The following is a 21,473-nucleotide window of genomic DNA, read 5'->3' as shown; positions in this document are numbered from 1 at the left end:
TTCGCCTGCTAGATAAATAAAATGAGAGGGTTCAGAAAGATACCCCAATGTGTACAGGGAGTTGGTGTATATCATAAATGGCTTTCAAATCAGTGCAGGAAGGGCAGATTATGCAATAAACACTGCTGTCACAACTGAAATAATGTTGCATCATCCACAAAGTAAATTTTAGATAAAAATAGTCATAGCTCTGCCCGGGCAGCTCAGATGGTTTAGAGTATCACCCCAATACACCAACATTATAGGGGTGATCCCTGGTCAGGGCACACACAAGAATCAAGCAATGAATATATAAATAAGTGGAACAATGAATCATGTTTCTGTCTCTCCCTTCCTCCCTCTCTAAAAATCAATTTTAAAAAAGCCAAAAAATCCTAAGAAAAAATTATAGTAGACTTTCATAAATAATCTTGGAGTGGGATAACCCTTTCTAAATATACCAAAAGTCCAGAAGCCAAAAGAAACAATGGAAAATTCAACCATGAAAATAAAGGAATAAATTCTATATGGAAAGATTATAAATAAAGTCAAGCAACAGACTAAAATATGTGTAGCTTATATCCAGACAAGGGGGGCCTACTAGTTTAGGGACTGGAGTAGAAGGCTAAGAGGGGACACGTTTCTTTCCACTGCACACTGTCCTGAATTTAGTGTCAAACACATGATTTTAAAAATTAATAGTGGGCTGGGCTTGTATTCAGTCTGAAATCATCTTTCCCACTGTGGACTCGACAAAGTGTTCCCTTTTGTGAAATAACAGTCAAAAAAGTTTAAAAAAAATTAATGTCCTTGTTAGGCAGGGATATTAATGTCAAAAGCTGGCACTCTTCTGTCACCCCCCAAATGCTAAAGGCAACTCTGCTGGGCTACCAAATCACAGTCTGGGAGCCCCTGTAGTGCAGGTCAAGATAAAGATGACAATCTTTTACTAAGCAAGATATGCAAGAAATAAGACCAAAGTTATGATAAGCCAGCTGTTGACCTGGGAAAGCATGGCTGCCAATCACCTCTCATCTTTGGGAATCACTAGAAGGTCTACCTCACAGGGTTGCTGTCATGAGTAGATGAGGTACAGCACCTAGCACGCACCTATTCAAGCGTGGCTGAAAGCCTTCTACTTTCCAAATTATGAGACCAACATACTTCAGGACAAGTATAGCTGCACAGAAGTCTTAGAATTTACAAACATTTCCACGCCTATCTTTTGATCTTCAATATCACCCACCCTGTAGCATAAGTAAGGCACATAATCTCTACTCCGCACTGAAGAAATTAAGGATATGAGAGAGGAAATGATTCACGCTCCCTGCTCTGGGTCCTCAGTCTTTGAACACAAGCGAATCTCTCCTCCTATACCCATTCCCCCATTCTCAATTCCCAACTTTGAATGGCAGGGCCATGTCCTGTTCACTGCTCTGGACTACTGAAGGTGCTCACTGAACATCCTCGCCGCCCAAGTCAGGTGTTCCAATGCCTATGTCAATCACCTTGCCACCACAGCAAAATGGTTACAATGCCCAACTTTACAAATGTGAACTGAGAAAATCTACTTGGATGTATAAATCATCTAACAGCTCGGCTACACATGTAACAGCTCAAAACAGACATAAAGATGGAAGGATGGGATCATCTGACTAGCAGTGTTAGGTTTGCTTTAAGAACAGTTAAGAATCATTTGTCATTAGTATGCTGAGATGTATACACAATTATTTCTCAAATGCTTAGAAGTAGATGGTTAAATGTGTAAGGACATATGGATATGTCAATATACTGTTTTCTTTTTTTAAAATCATCATTCCCATTTAACAGATGAGGAAACTGAGGCTTAGCTAGGGTAAGTAACTTGCCCCAAATCACAGAGCTGATGAGGTGGCAGGACGAGGCCTGGCATCATCCCAGACTGACCCCAGCGGTTGTTCTTACCACTCTGCTAAATTCTCCCTCTTGCTAAATGATGCTTATAACAGGGTGGCAAGCATGAAGGCTCATTGTTTGCTTCTTAATATTTTTCAAGAAGAAAAGTATGACAATAATATAGAGATTCCATTTTGTAAGAAAGACAAGTATTTTTTCTTAAATCGCTTAAGGGGTTCCTCGTAATCTTGCTTATATCATTTAAATGCTCCTAAGTCCTTCCCTTCAAAGATCACTCTGAAGATAAAGCTTCCTTACCCAAAATACAGGAAATATGAAATAGTGAGGTTCAGATTAGGAAGATGCTGTTGGCCTTTCATAATTGCTGCCAAGAAGGCAGTTGAAAGGCTAGCTGTGTGTGGGCACGGGATGAGTCCTCTGGCGCTCTGCCCCTCACGGCGAGGACGAAATAAAATCATGCTTATAAAGAGCTTAGGACGAGGCCTCCTAAATGTTAATTATCCTCATCATTATTGTTGTTAAAACAGCTACTATGACATTCCTTCCAGCTGATGATGTACATCTCAGCTCATTTTTCCAAACTAGGCTAGATAATCATTAATACCTACACTTACTGGACTGCCCATGACCCTCTCCCCAGTAGCTGTTATCACAAAGGTGGGGGCTGCTTAGAAACAAGGGACCTCTTAAAATCAAGAATTGCTGGATTTAGGTCAGTTCAGGCAGGTTATTTTTACCTTATTTTTTCTTCCTCTAGTCCTAGTGACATGAAAGCATCAACAACAAACACGTAACCCCCATTTTTCAGGGCTCAGGAAAATTGGGAACGAAGACTCGAGGTCCTTCACTGACTCCATCCATTCCAGAGGAATATGTGCTCTCGGTAGAGAGCCTAGCCCAGGAAGTGAAACTGCTCTTTACAGATTAAGTTTCCGCAAAAACACCCTCTTGCTGCCAGGGCCCAAATGCTGGCTCCTGACAACAACAGAAGAAAGAGTTTTCTGTTGCGGCTTTTGAAACACAAAAAAATAGATCACAAAACAGAAACACTGATTGTAGTTCCAGTTATCAGGAGCTCTGGACTACATACTACAAAGGTCTCATTTCAACCAAACTGCCACTTACGTGAAAAGATAAGTTGTGGTTTTTTTTTTTCTTAAAAAAAGAAAAACTGTTGGGAGGCCACCAAATTTAAATAGTCAAAGGACTCCAGCCAAGAGTGAAAGAACGTAAACTGGGGTGAAATAACAATGCCTTGCACCATCTCTGTTTGAAAAGTGGGACTGAATTGTCTGATACCCAAGTCATCTTACATTTCAAACAAATAAACTACCTGAGAGCCAAGTATTACACAAAAGAGTGAGCTTATCTTTCTAGACCAGGATTCTCAAGTGGTATTCTTCTACGTCTCCTTCCACCAGTCTCAGTCCTTTTGACTTTCTGTTGCCTCAATTCCCATTCCTACTGACCCAATTGCTCTGTTCTGTCATGTGAACATAAAGATCCCTGACTGAGGTCCCTGGAGAGCCAAGCCCCATGGGGACATGTAAGTGAAGAAAGGCTTAGCCCCTGCCTTAAAGATCGCAGGAGTTCTGAGGCCCACGTCAGTCACCTTGCCATCTGTATTTGTCTGCTCAGGTTGCCACAACAAAATACCACAGGTTGGGCTGCTTGAAAACAGAAATTTATTTTCTCAAAGTTCTAGAGGCTAGGAAGTCCAAATCAAGGTGCTGGAGGATTTGGTGAGAGCCCCGGTCTTCTGGTAAGGACACTAATCCTATCAGATCACGGCCCCACCCTTATGACCTCATTTAACCTTAACAAGAGAGAAAAAACGTGCTGTCACAGAGGCATGTTGGGAGTGGGAAGGCTTTAGAAAGAGCAGGGATTTGTCAGGCGAAAGGGGAAACTACACGTGAGGAAATAAGAATGGTGATGAACACCGCAGTGGGGGCATGAAGCTAAAAAGTGTGAAGAAAGACGAGGTTTGAAAGGCCAGCCAGGACCAGGAGCTGACTCCTCTGCTTACCTGTTCTGGCATTCTCCCAGCTTTACTCTAACCCAGACTGCTAACCACGCTGATGTATAATAACCCTCCTCCTTCCAGGTCTAAACCGAGGGCCTAGGCAAACCCATGCCCATAATATGCGGGACGGGGTACGTGTCCAGACAAAAGATGGGAAGAATGGAGGAAGATTTGTCAAAAAACAGCTAGATCAAAAGCATTCAAGACCTCAAGGGTCAGGACTGTTCCACATAATGGTCAGTGTTATTTTATTAAACAAACGCCAAATACTGTCCCTCTGCCCCTAACTCTCCACTGGCTTCTTACCTCACTTAGAGTAAAAGCCAAGGTTTTTACCAAGAATGTTCTAGTCTTAGGACTTCCACAACCACTGTTCTGTTTCTCTGACTGAAAGCTTCTTCCCCAGGAAAGGGCATGGCTCCTTCTCTCATTTCCTTCAGGCCCCCAGCCCTCCTATCGAAAATGCTAACACTCACCTCAGACATTTCATGCCCACTAGCCTACCTAATTTTTTTCTCCTGAGCACTGATCAAGAAGATTCCTTGTATTTGACTTATTACTGTCTGTCTCCCTCATTAAACTGTAATGTATGCTGCATGTGGGCAAGGCTTTTAGTGTTTTGTTCCATACAGTTTATCGGTATCTTGAACAGTGCGTGGCACATAATATACGAGGTGCTCTGTAGCGATGTGCTGAGGAAGTGACAGTATCTTCATGGTTCTGGGCCCTCTGGTCCTCTGCAACCAGGCAAAGAAATAAATGTACAAATGACTACTTATCTAAAGAGTAAGGTGGAGTAGAGATGAAGATATCTCTGTGGAAATAAGATTCCCAAGTCTTTACCACAGGCCAAGTAAGCAGGAAAAGATCTAAAACAAGAAACGAAGATCCCTGACAATAAGGAGTGAACATCTGAACAGGAATTCATAATCAACCCGTGAGGCGATCCGAGGGTATGCAAGACATTAACACCAAAGATATCACCTCAAAATAACAAGCTCCCTCCCCTTTTCTGAGTGCTCACTACGTGGCTGGCACAATCACACACTCAATCTCATTTAGCCCTCATAGTCCTGACAAGGAGCTGTCACCATTAGCTGTGTTTTACAGAGGAAGCCGAGCTCAGAGGTGTAAAGAGTTTAGCTGAGAGAAGTAGCAGAGCTGGAATTTTAAACGGAGTGTTCCTGGTTCCAGAGGCTTTGCCTCACCTACCCTGCTTTCAGCCAGTGAGAACTGAGGAAGGGAAGTCACTCTCCTGAAGGGAGAAGCCTGGGCTAGACCTTGCAAGAGAGCTCGGGCCTCTGCACAGGTGTTAAAGGGACAAAGCCCAGGGGCCAGGAGGGCTTGACAAATGGGGCCCCAGCAACTGAGAGGCCCAACTAGAGCAGAAGGTGCGTCTCAGACAGTGCCAATAATGGTTAATAGCAGTAAATGCTAACTGATCATTTATAGCCTGCCAGGTACTAGTATTAGGTCTTTAACATACTGAATCATCTCAAGACTCAAAGTATTATTCTTTATCTTCATTTTACAGTCAAGGAAACTGAGTCACAAAGAGGTTAAACTTTTGTTCAGAAGCAGCAAAGGTCTGAACCCAGGCAGTTTGGCTCCAGGTTCATTCATCCTGAGCAGATTATTCAGTGGCAAGAAACTAAAGGGGAAAGGCCGCCAAACATAACACGTACCGGCACAGGCACATGGTCACACAGACACAAGGCAAAGTCTTCACTGGGCTTCCCTGTGGCCCGTCCCACGTTACCAACAACACTTGCACTCTGCACTCTCCCTATCTCCACCCCCTGCTTTGATCTGCCCTGATGTGTTTGTTGCCTGGCTGTCTCCCAAAGGCCTCTGATCTAATGGCAAGCATTTTTCCCTGAAGATGCTACCCTCAATTAGCGGTGAAATTTAAATCTGTCATGCAGAAAGCACTTTGCTCATTTACGCAGGCAAATGAGCTAAACCAGAAGGAAGGTCACAGCTCTAAGTATTCTCTCAAAGACCATTTTTATAGAGGGCTTCCATTTGTGTAGAGGAGTCAGGGCCACCTCTGACCTGCAAACAATGCAGACAAGCTGATCTACAGCCACAGCCCTCAAGTCCTGGCCACAGGGCTTCCAGATCGCCCTCAGAGATACGAGGGGAAGAGCCTGCTGCTGGATGCTGCCTCGTCTTTCTTCCCTTCCCCAACGGCCCACAGGGCTGAACCTTTCATTTTGGAGTCTCACTGCTAGTTGTCAATAAGAACAACTTATCTGTGCTACCAATGGCCAAAAGTTAATCAGAGGGCAATGCCCTATGGTGACCGGGCAAGTAAAAACCATGGCGTTATCAAGATCTCTGCTAACCACAGTCTCAACTCTGAAACCACAGCAAAGAGCAGAGCTATACCACGAGGTCCTGGAAAGATTCAAGATTATTCCAGCCAGGCACACTTTGCAGATGGGAAAAATCCGGCTGCTCAAAGAAAGGGTGAGATAGCTTTGTATACCCACACACCCCCTTGCCAGGACCCCCTGTACCCCCTGAAAGGTAGGAAATACAAAGCCACAAATAGGTAGCAGAACTCCCCTTACTGGTTTAGCTCTCAGCCCCGTAGATTATTACCCTCCAGGGACTGATATGTGCTTCAAGACATCTTTTAAACCATCATGTTCACATGCTAAAATTAATTATTAAAAACTGTCTCACTCCTGGCTATATATCTGAAGTCCATGAGCACACACAAATGAACCAAAATTCATGTATAAAAATGTCCTTAGCAGCATTATTCATAATAGCCCCAAATTAGGAACTGCCCAAATGTCCGTGAAGAGTTAGAATGAATAAATAAATTCTGGGTTATTCACATGATAGAATAGTATACAGCAAAGAGAATAAATGATCTACAACCACATACAACCATGGATAAATTTATAAATTCAACCACAGATGAACTCAAGATATAATGCTGAGTAAAAGAAGCCAGACCAAAACTGCATTTGATCTGAGTTCATTTTTAAAGAACAAATTAGGCAAAACTAGCCTGGCTGGGTAGCTCAGTTGGTTAGAGTATCATACCGATACACCAAGGTTGCAGGTCCAATCCCTGACCAGGGCACACACAAGAAACCACCAATGAATGCATAAATAACTGGAATAACAAATTAATGTTTCTCTTTCTTTCTCCCCTTCCCCTCTCTCTAAAAAACAGTAACTTAAAAAATTGCAGGCAAAACTATTCCATAATGGTTAGATACCAGGTAGTGGTTATACCTGGTAAGAGGATTCTGGGGTGGGGTTGGGGCTGAGGCTGGACATCTCCTGTTTCTTGACTTGGGTGCTTGTTACACCAGGTGTGTTCCATTTGTGGCTATTCATTGAGCTGTACTTATGAGGAGTATACTTTTCTTAATGGATGCTACACTTAGTGAGTTTTTAAACACTGCCTACAGACATTGTCCAATCTCATTTCTTACTGTTTGGAGGAATATCCTGTGTGGCTTTCCACACCACAGCAAGTCAGTGACAGGAGCCACCAAAATGATGGCTATCAATGACTGAATGATTACTGTGGACCAGGCATTCTAAGAACATTATAAACAGGTGTTTATTCAGTTCAAAAAAACTGCCTTTTGAAGGTGCTATTATTTTTATTCCCAACTTGAAGGAACAGGAAAATGACGTTTAGATAGCTTAAGGCCAGCTACTGTATGGGAAAGGCAGGATGCCAGGGTGACCCCAAAGCTCACGGACTTGATTATCTAAGTGGGAAATGGGTTCACATTATACATGTAGAGGTTGCATTAGGCCCCCCAAACTTTTTTCCATGACCCTGACCTTTATATTGAGTCTAGGCCAGCTATCTTGTATCACATTCTGAATTTAACTGATTGTTTCCTCATGATAAGCTTCAGATTAAGCATTTCTGGCACGGAGGCACACAAAGTTAGCCTGAATTGCCAGCGGGGGGTGTCAGGGCTGACCACCTTGTTAGAGTAGTCACCTCCACACTTCTCCATTATAAACGTAAATTTCTCTTTCTAATTGGTAGTGAATGTGTTGGTTGATATTATGAAGCCATGCAAATAGCAAGTTCCCAGAAAACCTTTCCACAGTGATTCGGTGTTTGTTTACTTCTTTCTTCCTCCCTTCTCCCCTCCCTAAAAATAAATAAATAAAATCTTTAAAAAAAAATCAACTACTGATAAATAATTTATATATTGTACAATAAACTGTATCCATTAAAAGTACATCATTTGGGCTTTCTGATTCATCATCTGTGGTGGAATTGCCACCAGGATGCAGATTTTCCTGAAAACCCTTATGGAGAAGGCCATCACTTTTGAGGTTGAACCCTCGGATGCGATAGAAAATGTAAAGGCCAAGGTAAGGAAGGAACTCCTCCTGATCAGCAAAGACTGATCTTTGCAGGCAAGCAACTGGAAGATGGGCATACTTTGTCAGACTACAACATTCACAAGGAGGCCACTGTGCATCTTGGGTTGAAACTTTGTGGTGGGGCTAAGAAAAGGAAGATGTCTCATACCACTCCCAAAAAGAATAAGCATAAGAAAAAGAAGGGTAGGCCGGCTGTCCTGAAATACTACAAAATAATGAGAATAGCATAAATCAGTCACCCTCATCGGTAGTGCCCTTCAGGTGACCGCGGTGCTGCAGTTTTCATGGCCGGCCACTTTAACAGACATTATTGGGGCCAATGTGGTCTGACCCATTGCTTCAACAAACCAGAAGACAAGTTGTTGTATACGGGTTAGTAAAAGACATGAACAAACCAAAAACAAGTATACAATTTGGTTACTGAACTATGTATACAGGAGTGAAATCAGCACCATAATCAAGATATAAAACATTTTCATGGCCCCTAAAAGTTTTCCCATACCCCTCTGCAATCAATTCTTGCCCCTCCCAGCTCCCAGACAACCACCGATAAGCCTGCTGTCCCTTTAGATTAGTCTGCAGTTTCCAAAGCTGGGTATAACTGGAATCATAACCTGTAGTCCTTGTGTCTGGCTTCTATCACTCTCAGCTTTTAATGAGTTCAGCTTCAACCATGTTGGTGCATGCAGCAGGAATTCATTCCTTTTGGCTCCTGAGTAGTATTCCAGTGGATGGCTAGACCAGCTCATTTATTAACCTGTGGATGGATGGTTTCCACTTTGGGGTTTCAAGAACAAAGCTGTTGAAAATAGCTGAGTACAAGTCTTTGTGTGGACATGTCTTCACTTCTCTTAGGCAAATACCTATGAGTGGTAAGTGTATGTTTAACTTAAAAAAAAAAAAAAGGATTTTATTTATTTTTAGAGAGAGGGGAAGGGAGGGAGAAAGAGAGGGAGAGAATCATCAATGTGCCCCCTACTGGGGACCTGGCCTGCAACCCAGGCATAAGCCCTGGCCCAGAATCCAACCAGCAACCTTTTGGTCTGCAGGCCAGCACTCAATCTACTGAGCCACACCAGCCAGGGCTGTTTAACTTTTAATAGACTACCAAAGAATTTTCCAAAGTGAGTTTATATACCCATTTATATTCCCAGCAGCAGTGGGCAAGGGTTCCAACTGCCCCAGATCATCATTGGTGCTCCTGGTTTGTCACTTTATTCCCCAGTGATTTTAAAATTTAGTAAGGTTCCTTACTTGAACTTGTTATGCATCTGTGTGATTATGTCTATCTCCATTACCCCTAGACCTTGTAAGAGAAAACTTTAGTTCAACACTGCCTAGCATATAGAAGATGCTTAATTAGTATAAATATTCAATAAATATCTGTTGAATAAATAAAATCTGCCACCTCTCCAATGAAAAGGTGGCAAACAAAATATTTTTAGACCTAATAGTAACTTATCAGGAAGTTTTTCTACAAACACTTGGTGCTAGATCCTATACTTCCCACTCAACCAGACACGAGGTCAAACTTGACCTGATTCTGCTGCCCCTCAATAAACAGTACCCCAGAAGGCAAACAGAAAAAGGCCTCTCTTGCATTACATAGTCTGCTATGTGCAGGCACTGAAATCCCACAGCAGGGCTGTGTGGCTCAGTCTTACACCCTCTAGCAAAGGGCTTTGAAAACAGAAAATTTCAACCACAGCATTGTGTCTAGGTAGGAGCTATGCTGCCCTGCAGACCGAGCCCCGGTTCCATGACCAGGTTTTGTGGGAGATTCCACACCAAAGACTAAGGAAGAGAATATAAATGCTGCCACCTTCTCTCCAGCCAGGTTAATGCTGGACTTTGATGACACCAGGATCTCCTCATAGTGATGTCCCCTGACCCCCTTTGAAGGGCCAGCTTCCCACCACATCTGGTATCTTAGAGCAACCAAATCTCCTGTGAAATGAGAGCACATCTGCCGAGTGCCCCGTGCAGTGCTTGGACCACAGCAAGCACACAATAAATGTGTCGGGAATAGAAAATGGGAGGGTCAACATAATGGAGGCCATCTCTGGCATCGTTGTTTTAATCAGCTGCCAGGCTTCCTTGACTACAGGGAGTTTTCCATTCCACAGGGACTAACTGACATTAAGATGCACTAATAAAACCGTGGCCTACAGTTATTTATATGATATGGTCTGAATACATTATAAGTCGAGATGGAAATGAGGGGGACTTCTACCTAAATGAAACTGTTTCTCACTGGGAACAACTGCTTTCTTAGCCCTCTGCAGCACTGCTAGAGGTGCTGGGGATTGGTCACCTCTCAGTGGGCAAAGCAATTAAGAAAAGGACTGCCCCTGTTGCCCTGTACCCTCCCACTGCCAACAGAAAAAGTTAAAAAATCACAGAAAAAGGGAGATGTTTGGTCTCAGACATTATTTTAAAAAACCACTTACAGATAATGCTGTTTTTAGTTAAATGACTGGCAAGCGAGCCTGGACCTGGGGTGGGAAGGGCTGCCACCTGGAAGCTCCCTCAGGAGGTTTCTCCACTGGAGGACAAGAGTATTTCCCCCAACTTTGGGGGGAAAGCCGTGACTCAAAATTGGCCCGGAGACTCAGGATTTAAACCCTTAGTTTTGCGACCACAGTGAGGTGGAAAGATACCGTACTTATCCTGAGAAATTAATCTCAGGAGGATTGTGAGTAGGCTCTAAACCTAGGTACTCCTCTGGACTCCAGTGAGATACACTCTGGACCAAACTGAATATGTCTCCTTCCTGCCATGCATAGAGAGCTCAGATTAGCAGGGCCAGTGCTCTTGCAGGAGTCACATGGCCTTTGCCAATCTTCCACGTGGGTGAAAACTGGAAGAAAAAGCATTTTGGCCAAAAGATAAAGTCTGTCTGACCCCCAGGAGACCCCTCCCAGTGGTGACCCCAGAGCAGCTGTGGTAGTTATATGCCCCCCCTTCCAGCCTTCCCCTGTAACCAGAGCTGTGAGAGTGAAAATCTAATATCCTATTACCACAGCAAGCACCGAGACTGTCCCTGGGCTGGGGCTAAAAGCATCTGCAAATCAATCTGGAAGCTCTTCTACCAACTGGCAATTTCTTGAACACATTCCAATTTTAGAAAATACAAAACAAGGGTAAATAAACTGTTCCAAAAGCGCAGGAAAAAAGACAGGTGCAAACCAGAGCCACCCACCCACGGGTTCTGGGCTAACCTCAGAATAAGAGGGGGCAGCTCCAATGTAGAGTCTCAGCAATACAGCACAGGAGCTGCAGACTTGCAGGCGGCAAGGCAGTGGTCCTTTCCTTGTGACTTGTGCTAGGAGGACTTGGCAACAGACTCACAAACCTTGGGGAGGGGACACGGCAGTCACAGGACCCTGCCACAGGCCACCCCTAGACCCTGGAGTTGCCTGCAAACAAAGCTTCTCTCCCGACACGTCCATAGACCCTGCCTCTAACCAGGTCAACAATTATGAAATAAAGAGATGCCCAAGGTATACAATATTAAATTAAAATAAACAGCAAACAAGCTGCACAACAGTATGCACATGATCTCATGTTTTTAAACATTTTGGGGGGCAGTATTAGCAGAAAAGATACTCCAGCTATGCCCTCGTTGGCGTAGCTCAGTGGATTGAGCGCAGGCTGCAAACCAAAGTATCGCAGGTTCGATTCTCAGCCAGGGCACATGCATGGGTTGCAGGCCACAGCCCCCAGCAACCGCACACTGATGTTTCTTTCTCTCTCTCTCTCCCCCTCTCCCCCCCCCGCCCCCCCCACTTCCCTCTCTAAAAATAAATAAATAAATCTTAAAAAAAAAAGATACTCCAGCTATTACTGCAGACTACTGGAGATTGGGATTATAAAGGACTTTCTGTCGCATACCTATAGAACATCTATGGACATTTATAATAACTGGAATTTTAAACAGTAAATGATTATATTGCTCTTATAAGTAGAAAAATATTTGTAATACATGGAATGGTTCAAGCTGTCACAAATCATAATGGTCATGCCACTGCCTCCTCACCACAAGGTTCTGGTTTGGTTTGTTTTCCACAGTGCCACTGGCTGTGACACTGGCCGGGAAGACACAGGTGGGTGGCAATGAAGGCCTAAAGGAGAGGGATACTGGGTTTCCTCCCCACCACTGCCCGCAAGAGCGTAAACTCCCCAAGCACTGCCCTTGAAAGTGATGATGCAATATGTTATTTGCCAGAACAAGCAAAGTGCCAAGGTGTATGAGACAGATACAAAAACAGGGAACTGACTTTCGACTTTGAACCGCACGGGGTAGGCCTGGCAAACAAGCTTCGTTTGGGGTATCATTTCCAACCAGCTACAAGTGACTGCCACGGGGTCAATGGCAATTTCTACCAAGAGTAAGAGGGAGAGATGGGACGGGGAGGTCAAGTGGCAACACAGGCTTTCCCTAAGGAAAGTGCGTGTCAGTGGGGGCTGGGAAAAACTGAATCCATAATTCATTCATCATTCCATGAAACCCTAGAGTGCCCCCACGCCCCACTCACAGGTGTGCCCTGTCCAAGGAGAAACACAGCATCTTTCATCCCAGCCCTCTGCTCAGACAGGAGCTGCATGATGAGGTGGCTATGGATGGTGTCAGAAGGGGCTAGGGATGATGGAGAGGCACAGACAGTACACCACACAAAGGGACATTATACAAGACAACTGTCTGGACTCTTCAAAAAAGGTCGTCATTTAAAAACAAGGTGGGGGGAACAGAGAGAACTGTTCTGGGCTAACAGAGATGAAGAGGCAATAGCTGAATGCACTATGAATATTAATTGGCTCCTGGAACAAAAAGTCAGCTGTAAGAGATGGTTTTATGTTAAATATGTATATTTAAATACAGACTATTTATATAAAACACTATTAAATTAATGCTACAGTTCTTAAAAGTGGTGCTACTACAGTCATGGAGGAAAAGTCCTGAAGCTCAGGGACCTAATGCTGAGATTTTCAGGAACACAGTGACACAGGGTCTGCAGCTTGCTCTCCAATGGTTCAGCAACTACAAAAATTAAGGGAGAACCGGGGAATGTGGCAAATGTTAATGACTGGCGAGTACTAGGTCACTGTTGTATTACTCTTACAACTTTGCAATGGGTTTTACAATTTTTCAAATTTGAAAGATGGGGAGGAAAGAAAAAAGTCATGGATATTTACATGTAATGGTAAAGTCTGACAAGCCATGGGAAGGAAGGCCAAATGTATGGAGGGCGCCGCTCACACCAATGACTGGCACACACCGAGCACTCCTGTATGCCAGGCCCACGCCCAGTGCCTCATGGGCAAGCTCCACACACCCCACAGCAGCCCTAGGAGGCAGGTCCTGCCATCACCCTCAGTTTATGGAGGAGCGAACGGCAGGACAAAGACTCACACCCCAGTCTAATTAGATCTGAAGCTCTGTATCACTATTCTAAAATGTCTCCCTAGCTAATCTGTTTCTTTATTTTAAAGAACACCAGGAGAAAATGCTATACAGGCCAAACAACAGAGGAATGGTTAAATAATCTGTGATAGAGCTGTTTAACGGAATAAGATGCAGCCATTAAAAGCCATGTTTTCCGAGAGTCTGATGACTGGAGCATGCTCACAAAACAATGCCTGGTTTAAAAAGCAGTGGTTCTGAAGATATGGTCCTCCAACCCAACTCCTGGTTACTGAATTCTTTTGCTGCAGGAAAACATGAGTCAGTAAGCTGGTCGGTGAATTCAGGGCTCTTTTGCCTCATCTAAGTTATGCTAAAAAAATTTTGAGAACTGTCACACCGCTATTTTGAATTATGTAAAAGTAAAAACTTATATACATGTGCAAAGAAAGTAGATTGTAAGGAAATATATCAAACCATTAACAGTGGTTTTCATTAAGTGGAGAGCAATGAATTTTTTAATTCTTTTTCATATTCTTTTGTTTAATTTCTACAAATGAATATACTTTAATAATATAAATAGGAAAAAAGTTCTTTTATAAAATGGAGTACAGCCCTGGCCAGTGTGGCTCAATTGGTCGGAGCATTGTCCTGTAAACAGAAAGTTCACCAGTTCAATTCCTGGTCAGGGCACATGCCTGGGTTGTGGGTTCAGTCTCTAGTTGGGAGCACACAGGAGGTGGCCGATCAATGTTTCTCTTTCACATCAGTGTTTCTTTCTCTTTCCCCTCTCTAAAATCAGTGCACATGTCTTGCGGGGAGGAGGAAGGAAGCAAGCAAGCAGGAGGGAGCAAGGGAGGAAGGAAGATAATGGGATACATAAGGACCACCTCCCAACACACACACTAAGTTCACAGATACCAGGTTGAATTTTCTCTTCTATAAAAGTACAAATTAATACCAATGAAGGGAAGGACACGACTAAAATTTAGAAAGACAAAGAAAGAAGAAAACAATAAAATTTAGGTGTTCCAGGTTGGAAACCACTCAATTAATCAACAATTGAATGTATACTGGGTGCCAGGCTCTAGGCAGGTGGGAGAACAGAGAATCCTGTTCTCAGGAAATGGAAATGTGCTTGAGAAGAAACACTGGGGAGGCAACACTGAAGTGCTGCTGGGGTGGGGGAGTCCTGAAGAATGAGGACAAGTTCCAGAGGCAGGAGGAATGTGGGACACGTTTCAGACATATGAAGGGCACACGCAAAGCAAAGAAATACTACTTGGTCTGTGTTCTTCTAATATATTGTTTGTATTCTTGTAAAACAATTTTAAAATTACTGCCTGCTATAAAAGAAAACAGAAAAGGGGCGGTAGAAAAGAGAAAAGAATGAAGGGAGGGGAGAGAAACAGAGGGAGAGGAAGGCAGGGGGACAAGCATAGCACGACCGTGCTGCGTGTGAGAAGGAGGAGTCACGAGTGCAGCCAGCACCTGGTAGGAACGAGAAGGCAAGAAGAGGTTTTCTGTGGAACTGTCACATAATCAGGAGGGACTGAGAAGGAGGGTGATGATGGGGCAATGGAACTGAAGTGGAGGGGGCAGAGCCAAGCTATTTCAAAGTAGAAGCAACTGACTTGGGAACTGACTGGATGAGTCAGAGACGTCCCAAAGACTCCAAGCTTTTTGGTGACAGGGAGGGCACTGATGCAGTCTAACAGAGCTTTAGGAGAAGCAGCAGCTTGGCAGCAGACTATAGGTGTGGTTGAGAAAGTCTTCATACCTGAGCGGGTTCACAAGTAGAAGAGCAAGAGTACAAGTACAAGTTTGTCACTGGGTGTAAAAAAAAAAAAAAGCTAATCACAACCCGAGAGTGAGAGAAGCCAGGTGATCAGGGCAGGTCAAGCCCACTGCTGTGCTTGGCTAAGGGTGTGCGGGCAACATTCCAACACCTGGTGCTGCCACAGGCCGGCCACTCAGGGAGGCCACTCACAAAAGGCTCCTCCAGAAGGCAAAGCTCTCCCAGAGAGGAAAATCCCAGCCAACAAACGCTGAAAAAATTACAGAGTTGGAAGAATGACGGTGATCATTGTCTCAGGCCAGAGTCATCAGTGGGTACTAAAACTAGAGGTGAAAGTGTTAGGAGAAATCAGATGCTTACAGTCTCAAAGCACCTCCCCACAAAATACTTATTCATTACAAAGGGGCACAAAAAGCTTTACAGTGGAGAAGCTTGGCAGACACAACCACCTTAATCAAGGGATCAAAGGAGGTATCTCCAGTGATGGGACAGACTGACATCACATGCCACCTGGTGTGATGCACCGAGAAGGACACAACATTGCCTCCCTGCTGCTTCTGCCAAAAATGCAAACCTGAACCTAATTATGAGGAAACATTGAGAAAAAAAAAACACGAAAAACAAAAACTCAAGTTGAGGAATATCCTATAAAATAACTGATCTGCACTCTTTAAAATTACTGAGATAGACTGAATGTTTTTAAAGGAGATTAAAGACACTTGACAACTAAATGTAACATGTGGTCTGGGATTAATCCTGGGCCAAAACAAATAGACAAACAAACAAACAAACAAACAAAACAACCCCACAAAACCTGTCTTTTGCTATAAAGGACATTAATGGAACAACCAATGAATAAAAATGTTTATGGTCTAGATAGGTTAATACTGCATTAGTGTTAATGTTTCAGTTTTCAAAATTGCATGGTGATATAAGAGAATGTTTTTAGGAAATACCCACTGAAGTATTTAGGAGTAAAGGTGCATCATATCTGTAACTTTCAAACATTTCAGAAAAAGGATACAAACATAGAGGGAAACTGATACAGGGAAAGTGATAAAATGTTAACATTTGGGAAACCTGAGAATTTTTTGTAACCTTTCATTTGTTACAACTTATAATTTTTGTAACTTTCCTATAAATCTGAAATTAAAAAAAAAAGTAAGGGAAAAAGTGTCACCCCCTCCACCTCCTCCCAATGCCACAAACCATCTCTCTAAAATGTTGGTTCAACAAGAGAGGCTTTAATCACTGAACTGCTTTTGTGCCGATTTCCTCCTACCCCAAGGGAGAGGTGACAGGAAGAAACTGATACAAAGACCCGTGTCCAAAAGGTGGATATTCAGAAAAAGCTTTGGCTACAGGACAGACTAATAAATAAAGCCACAGATCTGCTGTGATTATACAAAGTGCTTGCTATGATTCCACCCTAGAGGGCTGCAGAGAAAATCCTGCAAATAACAATAGCTTTAGCAGGCTTCGACCTGAAACCTAGTTTCCCTGATTCTACACATCCTAAGGAAATACTAATACCAGTCAGTCAACTTAATATAATACTGCTGAAATTAGCAGCAGAGCCTCGCAGACTTTCAGCACAACACAATACTTAATATCACTATAGATAACACTGTAATCAAGAAGAACACATAGGAAGGCCATAATCCCCACCCTGGTTTCAAATCAGTTTAAGCCTATATTCTTGAGCTCAACTATTAATGCTCAAGAATTCACATAACCCCGTGCATGCTGTACCTCCTCCTCCTCGAAGCTCATCAGCTTTGAAAGCATCCAGGAGAAGAAAAAGGGAAAAAATAGCATGAAACTGGATGCTCCAGGGGTTTCAAAAGAGAGGCCAGAAGACACATTATGAAAGCTCTAAATGGATGAAATAATGAAATAAATGTTTTAACATAGGTAAAATTGTGTCACTTCAAGAACAATGCAGAAAATATTTTAAGATAGTGGCCTTTGCAGTGACACCAAGTTATCAGGTTAGTTGAAATGCAGCTGCTTGACCAGAAGATACCCAAGCACTCAGCTGGTTTCTAACTTCAGTATATATATATATATATATATGTATGTATATGTATATATATAAAAAAAAATCTATCAATATAAGAGTCTCAGGCACCTGATCAGTGGCCAAAGGCTGTAACAGTCACTAGTCATTCATTTTATTAAACCAAAATGTATTATTATTTGTGTCCAGTCTAATGCTGAGGACACAATGAGAAACAAAACCCTTTCTCTACCCTCAAGAAACTGACCAACAGGCTGCATGCTATGACAGGGAACTGAAGGGACACAGAAGGGACCTGGGTCAGCCACAACCGCAGCCCTGAGAATAGGACTGCTCCACGTTCTGAAAGCTCTACCAGACCCCACACCAGAGCCTCACAGCTATGGAGATGCAGAGGGAACACGGAGAACTGCTGGGACAGCTCAGCTCCTTCTCAGCAAGCATCCATTGCACACTCAACGAGAGCTGATCCCAGAATCTCTGGGTGGCTCAGACCCCGGAAAGGGTCCTGCAGACAGAGAGCTGTAACTGGCTCTGAGGTAACGTGCTTACCTGTGGCTTCAATGTACTCAATGCATCTCTCAATAAAAACAGGAATTGGCTTCTCTGGAGTCACGACGGTTGTTAAGGGGACCCCAAAATAGTTACTCTCCCAGGTTGCCTTCGTGATTGATGGCCGGGGTTTGGGCTTTGGTTTCTGTCCAGGAAAAGAGAAAAGCAAGCAGAAACACAAAGTGAGTCTCATCACACACCCACACGTCAGGAAGGCCTCCAAAAGGGAACTCACAGTGGTGTGGAAACTACTGTACAGGTTCCAAGCAAGATAGAGACCCACTTGTTCATCTGATTTTGTATTTTCTAGCCTCCAAACATTGCACAAGATGCCAGCAAGGTATCACACAACCACACTCTGACCATGAGAAACAAAGGTGTTTATAAGAAGTGGGCCACGTTTATTTAATAACAGTGAGATGACTATCTACATCCTTTATCAGGGGTGCACTGGCATAAACAGGAAGTTTTCCAAACACCCTGAATGGGTAATAGATGTTATACACTCAAAGATGGCTAAACTGTTATAAACGATGGAACTGAAAACTAGTAATTTCCTCTTTAAAGAACAGAGACAGGGCCCTGGCTGGTGTGGCTGAAGTGTTACCCAGTGCCCGCCTGCAAACCAAAGGGTTGCTACTTCCATTCCCACTCAGGGTACATGTCTGGATTGCGGGCTCACGAGAGGCAACTATACATTGATGTTTCTCTTCCTCCCTTCCCTTCTCTAAAAATAAATAAAATCTAAAAAAAAAAAAAAAAGAAAAAACGAAAAAAAAGAACAGAGATAGGCATGTATTCTACTAGGGCTGAAAGCCCTCAGTGAGAATTGCCTTGTACATCAGCCTCGTGTTAAAGGTTTCTGAATTAGAAAAGGGTAAAACTAACTCATCAAATGTAACAAAGAAGATAACTCTTCGTCTTTTCTTCCCTAGCATCTTCCTCATGCAGTAGGCAGATCAACTACTTGAGAGCTTACTATGTACCAAGCAAGTCCCAAATATTATTTATTTAAAAATAAAGAAAAAATTTATTGTTGACACTATTACAGATGTCCTCCATCCCCCCCAACGTTTGCCCCCCGTCCACCCAGCCGCCTCCCCCCCGCACCTCCCCATCATTACACTGCTGTGTCTGTGGGCTATGCATATATGTTCTCTGACTGCATATATAATCTCTTCCTGCCCACCCCCAATATTATTTCTCTTAAACTTCACTGACATTCCATTTTACCAAGGAAAAATGTCACGTGCCTAAATGATACAACTAGTAAGTGACAGTGCTGGGATTCAAACCCAGGAGGTTCTGTCTCCAAAGGCCCTGGTATTTTGTCCATGGGTCTTGATGACTATTAGGAGTTACCCAGATTGTAATGTACCCTAAATCAATTATCCAATCATCTGGTTACTGCCTGCCTATCCCAAGAACTTTCTGAAGAAGACAATGAAACACAGTGGGTCAAGAGCACAGGTTTTGAAGTCAGACAGAACTGACATGGACAGTAACTGAATTTTCTAGGACTCTGCTTCTTCACCTGTAGAATGGGGTTCTCAACACCCACACCCACAGATCTGTTGTGAATCTGGAATGAAATACTGCATATCAAGAACTTAAGCAAGTGTCTGCTACAAAGTAAATATTCAATTGATGGAGGCTAAATTTCCTAGCTAACTTAGATTGTTAGAACACATCCTTGTCTGGTTCTAGTATTGAGTGAGGGTGGAGAGAAAGTATAAATTAAAATTTATTGTCTGTTTACTAGAACTATGGTTAGAAGCCTTTGTGATGATTAGAAATAACTTCCTTGTAGGTTCTCTTAGAAATTCCATTTTTTCCCCTTAATACCAGTCTCAGTTTTATTGAAGAACAGTTGTTGCTATTTATTTTGACAGGCAAATTCTGCCAAGTTGGGATTAGTAAAATGAAAAAACAATGTCACTGAAACCCAGACAGTCGTCTTTCTACATTCAGATTCTAGAGTTAGCAGGTCACACAGTACGGAGAGAACACTGCTGGATTCACTGTTATCTGGCTGCAGCCACACATAATGATGAAGGCACTCACCCCATCCTCCTTCAGTAAGGGTTTTCCTTTTATTGGATGAGTACTGTATGCTAGGCACTGAGCCGCCTCCACTCCATCATACCATTTCACCTTGAGAGCGGGGTGCTGTCCCTGAGATACTAATCACTTGGCCGAAGTCACAGAACTTGCCTGTCAGGATTCAAACCCAGGTCTATTAGACTCCAAAGCTTAACTTTTTTATGTTGTACTTCATGTAAGTAGAAGATGCTAGAGAGATGGTCTAGATTGGTTATTTTATTTAGAAATACATCATAAATCATTAATTTGTTTTTCCTTACTTCTTTGTAAAAAATCTGAAGTCAAAGACTGCTGGCCTCAGGCAGCCTGTATGAGGAGAACGGCAGCCAATCCCCAAAACCTGTGAGGTTGTGTCACTGGTCCCCCACAGAGTGAGCATGTTGCAGTGGGGCCAGGGCCAGGCTTTGTGGAGTGCATGGCTCTTCTCTGGGACCCCAGGATCCATTCACATTGCATTACAATCCTCCATACTGACTCAGTCAGCCGTTAGCAGGCTGTATGAAGATTGGATTGTCTTTGCCTTTGGGTTGTTACTTCAGGTAATGTCAGCCAGCAGCCCGGAAATGGCTTGTTCCCTCTTTCATGTATATATTTTATTCTCAGCTGATTTTTTTTTTTTGCCACTGTTCGCATGCACAGGAAGTCCTCAAAGAATCTCAGACTAAACAGGAAACGATCTGTTCCCACACAAAGGGTTCCACAAGGAATGAGAGTGGGCAGGACAAGGAAGGGAATAGCTGACCCCAACCTGGAAGCCAGATTGGTGGATTGTATGCAGAGACCCCTAAATACGTTTAGGTTTATAGGTTGTACATGTTTATGAGTAAACCTTCCAAATTGCTCTTACTAACCTGAAAATCAATCCCATTGCTGGAGATACACCTGGGTCCATTTGCCTTGATCCTATTTGGTTACCCCCCTCTTCAGTAGATATTTTAACAAAGGCCAAAATTTCAGTTGTATTCCTGTGGTTTTAGGACATTTCCTATTTGTTTAAGGCATTTTTTCCTCATGTGTGTTTCAAAATAAAGGAACTGAATAAATTTGGAGCAAATATCTCAATAATGTTTATGAGCATGGGTTTTGGAAGAAGGGAAGACCGAGGCACCATGGCAACTATTTCAAATAGCTATAGGACTATCTCACGGAAAAGAACACAGATTATTGTGTATAATTCAAAGGTTGATTTTGGGAGAGATAAGAGGAAGACACAGAAAGAGAGATGTAAATGTAAAGAGAAATTTAAAAGCAAAACAACCCATATGTTTAAAAATGAAGGGACTGCTGTGTAAAGAAGAGGCTGCAACCTATCTGC

At 43.0% G+C, this 21,473-nt stretch overlaps 1 protein-coding gene and 1 pseudogene across 2 annotated transcripts in view; one reads left to right on the top strand and one right to left on the bottom strand.

Annotated features, from left to right (window-relative positions):
- ARHGAP35 (Rho GTPase activating protein 35) overlaps nucleotides 1–21,473 on the bottom strand; it is a 117,181-nt gene that overhangs the window by 41,875 nt on the left and 53,833 nt on the right. Inside the window, exons 3-4 of one of the 2 annotated variants that reach the window (XM_036012458.1) lie at nucleotides 18,056–18,200; nucleotides 3,044–3,304 (exon numbers count right to left, since the gene is read on the bottom strand). In XM_036012458.1, the coding sequence (XP_035868351.1) occupies nucleotides 3,249–3,304; nucleotides 18,056–18,200 (201 nt within the window). In that variant the 3' untranslated portion in view covers nucleotides 3,044–3,248. Of the gene's footprint in view, nucleotides 1–3,043; nucleotides 3,305–18,055; nucleotides 18,201–21,473 lie in introns of those variants that run through there. The other variant, XM_028529939.2, reaches the window with a different exon arrangement.
- LOC114511238 lies at nucleotides 7,683–8,819 on the top strand (annotated as a pseudogene).

Source organism: Phyllostomus discolor, chromosome 12 (assembly GCF_004126475.2).
Source record: "Phyllostomus discolor isolate MPI-MPIP mPhyDis1 chromosome 12, mPhyDis1.pri.v3, whole genome shotgun sequence".
Taxonomy (NCBI): Eukaryota; Metazoa; Chordata; class Mammalia; order Chiroptera; family Phyllostomidae; genus Phyllostomus; species Phyllostomus discolor.
This window is presented reverse-complemented; position numbering and strand designations above follow the sequence as displayed.